The 3842-nt window shown below is 74.4% G+C and overlaps 1 protein-coding gene across 1 annotated transcript; it reads left to right on the top strand.

Annotated features, from left to right (window-relative positions):
* Positions 1-49: 49 nt before the first annotated feature.
* H696_06257 (hypothetical protein) lies at positions 50-3699 on the top strand (the record flags this gene model as incomplete). The annotated part of the gene is made up of 2 exons (XM_009500002.1): positions 50-1385; positions 1502-3699. Coding segments are annotated over 2 exons (3534 nt in total), but the record flags the coding sequence as incomplete, so codon positions are not given.
* Between the last annotated feature and the right edge of the window lie 143 nt (positions 3700-3842).

Raw genomic sequence — 3842 nt, 5'->3', positions numbered from 1 at the left:
CCCCCCGCGACCCTCCTTTCACTCCTGATCACTTGCCGCCGCACCCATCATGGCCGGCGGCGCGGCCCCCACCCCGGCCCTGGTGCTGGCGCTCGCCCTGCTCTGCCTGCTTCTGGCGGCCTCGCCGGGGCGCCCGTCCGGCGATGTGTACCTCTACGCCGGGCGCCATCCGGCCCTGCCCTCCGGCCATCCGACGGCCATTCACACGGTCATTGGCCAGCCCTCGGTGGCCTGCGTCCTCTCGGAACCCCGGGCCATGTACTTCCACGAGCAGGTGGATTCGCTGGACGCCCAGCCGGAAACCCGGTGGGGCAGCTTCTTCTCTCGGGAGCCCATGTACTTCACCTTCGGCTCCGGTCCCGACCCTCCGGCCGAACGGGTGGTGGACCTGCTGCCGATCCCCGGACAGCAGCTGCCCGTGGTCGTACACCACACCCGCCAGTGGATTGGCTTCTTCGCCTCTCCCGATCGGTGGAATTTACCCTCGTCCGACGTCGAAGTGCTGGCCTGTAATGCCAGGCTCGACTCGCGGGTCTCCTGCGTGGGCCTGCACCCGGCGCCGGCCGGCAATCCGCGCCAAGTGTACTATGGCGTCCTGAGGGAGGGCGGCCTCGAGCAGATCAGCATGAATCTGTCCCTGCCACCTGGCCCGGTCTTGGCCGCCCCATCGATTGAGGGCAACTTCCTGCTCGCCAGCGGCCAGAAGCTCATCAGCCTGTTTACCATGTTCGATGGCACCGGCGTCCACCTTGAAACCCCGCTCGCCAGCCCAATCCACCAGCTGGCCTGCACATGGGCCGTCTCTTCGCCGGACACTTGCCCCGACAGCGGGGACGCCGTGGTGCTCTTGGCCAATGGCGAGGTCCACATCCTGCCCTGCCATCGGACCTTCGCTGCCAACCCCCCGCCGGGGGTGGTTGGCCGCCTGCCAGCCGGCCTCTCGGCCTCCACCACCCGGCTCGTGCCCCCGCCCGGGGTCAAGACCCTGGACCAGCCGCTGCGCCATTTGTACTTCCTGGACATGGCGGCCCCGGCCAGCCCGCGCATCTGGCGGGCGGATGTCCTCCCCGACGAGCTCCTCTGGCGCCGGGTCATTCCCCCGGCCCGGGTGACCAGCCTGGCGGATGTGACATTGGCGCGGCTTCGCATGTCCGGCTCCCCGGCCCCCGGGGCCTGGGCCCTTGTGGCCCAGGGGATGGCCCTCTTCGACTCGCAGGCCCTCCGGTGCGGGCAGGATCCCAGCATCGTGTGCGATGGAGCCGACCTCGCCAGCGGCTCGCCGGACGGGTGGGCCTGCGCCGGGGCACGCGCCGAGGCGCCCTTCGTGTCCACGAGCCAGCTGTGTGCCGGCTGCGCCGATGGGCACTTCCTGGATCGCCCTTCCCGTGCGTCCCCCGCCTCCGCTTTGACGCCTGCTCGGCCGGGCCCTCTTCGGGCCCCGCCCGGCCACCGGCCGCTCCATTGCCCTGACACGCTCCGCCGACCGCCGCCCTGCCCCCAGCCGGGCCGCCCTTCGCCCACCCGAGCCACAGCTGCCAGCCCTGCCCATATGCCGGCTGCCGCGAGTGCGACCGCATGGAATGCCTTGCCTGTCAGCAGGGGCTCTTCCTGGAGCCCAGCGGCCCTGCCGGCAGCATGGTCTGCGTGGGGGCCTGCTCGAGCGGGTTCGCCCTGCTGGCCGGCGTGTGCCAGCCGGCCAACTCGCTGGCCCCTCGGACCGGGCTCGGGCCGCCTGCCCCGGTCAGCCCGCCGGGCATCGGGCCCGAAGTAACCATCTCCGCCCTCGGGCCCACGCGCCTCCGGGTGGACTCCGCCACCGGCATGCCGGTCATCCCGGCGGTGGGCGCCGCCCCGGCGAATGCCCTCCTCCTGACCTCGCAGCCGGGGACCCTCCTGCTGCCGGTGGCCGAGCTGGAGGGCCTGGACCAGGCCACCCCGGTGCCGGTGCATCTGCTGCAGCCCGGCGCCGGCCTGCGGCCGTGGGTGTCCTTCGCCGAGGTCGGGCCCCTGCACCATGCCGGGCACCTGCTGCTGGGGATCATCTTTCTGGATGCCGAGGGGGACACCTTTGAGGCATGGCTGTCCTGCGCGACACCCGACCCGGCCACCGCCTGCTCCCCCTCCGCCCCGGTGGCCGCGCACGCCACCGGCTTCCAGCCCATGCTCGAGGTGCGCCGCCTGGACGAAGCGTCGCTCCTGCTGTCCTCCGCCAGCGAGGGCATCCTCCTTCGGGCGGCCCCCGCCTCCGGGGGCTTTTCCCGCACGTACTTCTCGGCCTCCGCCACCCTCCCCCTGGCCGAGGGGTGGCTGCTGCAGATGCGGGATTTCCGCCGGGCCGCCGCCGGGCCGCAGACCCTCCTCCAAGACCTGGACTCTCGCTGGCCCGGGCTCGATGGCCAGCTGCTGGAGGTGACCAGCCTCCCGGGGGCCCATGTGCCGGTTCTCCTGCCCCGGGGCGGCGGCCCGGCCGGCCCGGGCCCCGAGCTCGTGCTGGTCTCGCTCCAGGCCCATGCCTCGTGGGCGGTGCTCCGCGCGCCGGGGGGCCTTCCGCCCGACGGCCCAGCTGGCCGGTTGGCCCTCGTGCCGCAAGGGCTCGGGCCGCTGCCCCGGCCACTGGCCCCGGGCCCGGGCCCGGGCCAGCATGTCCGCGTGCTGGGCGTCCAGCTCCATGGCCAGGGCGCGGACTTCCCGAGCGCGCTGCTGCTCCTGACGCGGACCTTCTTCGCGGTGTCCCTGCTCCGGTGCCCGGCCGCCGGGGGCGCGTGTGCCCTGCTGCCGGCGGTCGTGACGGGGCTCCCCGCCTGGGCGCACCTGCCCGAGGATGCGCCCTTCTGGTCGGAGCCGATCATCCACCCCCCGGGCCCGGCGACCACCGCCAGCCCGGCGACCAAGCTGCTGACGCTGCTGCTCTGCTCCACCACCACCGGGCCGCTGAGCGTGGCCCTGGAGTCGGCCTGCCCGCCGGACACCTTCGGCCTGGGCTGCACCCCGTGTGATGCCGCCTGCCGGGGGTGCTCCGGGCCCGGGGTCGCCGGGTGCTCGGCCTGCCGGGCATGGCTGCCCGGCAGCCCGGCCGCCTGTCTGGCCGCCTGCCCGACCGGCCTGCATGCCGACCCGGCCGGCGAGTGTGCCTGCCACGACACCTGCCGCACATGCGAGCCCACCCCCCCGGGCAGCGGGACATACACATGCAAGGCCTGCATGGCTGGCCATGTGCTCGCGCCCGGGGGCGCCTCTCCCGACCGGTGCCTCGCGTGCGATGGCACATGCGCCGAGTGTGCCCTCCCCGGCGACTCGGAGGCCTGCACCGCGTGCTCCGGCCAGCGCTGGCTCCTTGGAGGGGCCTGCATCGAGCAGTGCCCGGCCAGCATGTGGCCCGACGCCGGGGCCCGGGCCTGCCGGGCCTGCCCGGCCGGCTGCACCGGCTGCACCTCGGACACCCAGTGCACCGGGTGCGCCGAGCGGCACTTCCACGGCCAGGACGGCCTGTGCCATGCGTGCGATGGCTCCTGCGCCCGGTGCGACGCCCGGGCCAGCTGCACGGCCTGTCGCGCGGGGCTGATCTTCCTGTCGGTCGACCCGCAGGTGCCGTCCCTCTGCGGCAGCACCTGCGCCCCGGGGGAGCTTGTCGCCGACGCCCGCTGCCAGGCCTGCGATGCCTCCTGCGCCCTGTGCTCGGGCGCGCCGGACGCCTGCCAGGTGTGTGCGGCCGGGCACCGGTGGGCCGGGCCGGCCCCCGGCCCCGGGGGGACTGGCGCCTGTGTCGCCTGCCCGGCGGGCTGTCTGTCCTGCACGGCGGATGGCCGCTGCCTGTCCTGCGCGGCGGGCCTCCTGCTGGAGCG

The sequence above is a fragment of the Fonticula alba genome (genome assembly GCF_000388065.1).
Source record: "Fonticula alba strain ATCC 38817 unplaced genomic scaffold supercont2.41, whole genome shotgun sequence".
NCBI classification, from domain to species: Eukaryota; order Rotosphaerida; family Fonticulaceae; genus Fonticula; species Fonticula alba.
The sequence above is the reverse complement of the archived record's forward strand: the minus strand, read 5'-3'. Positions and strand labels throughout refer to the sequence as shown.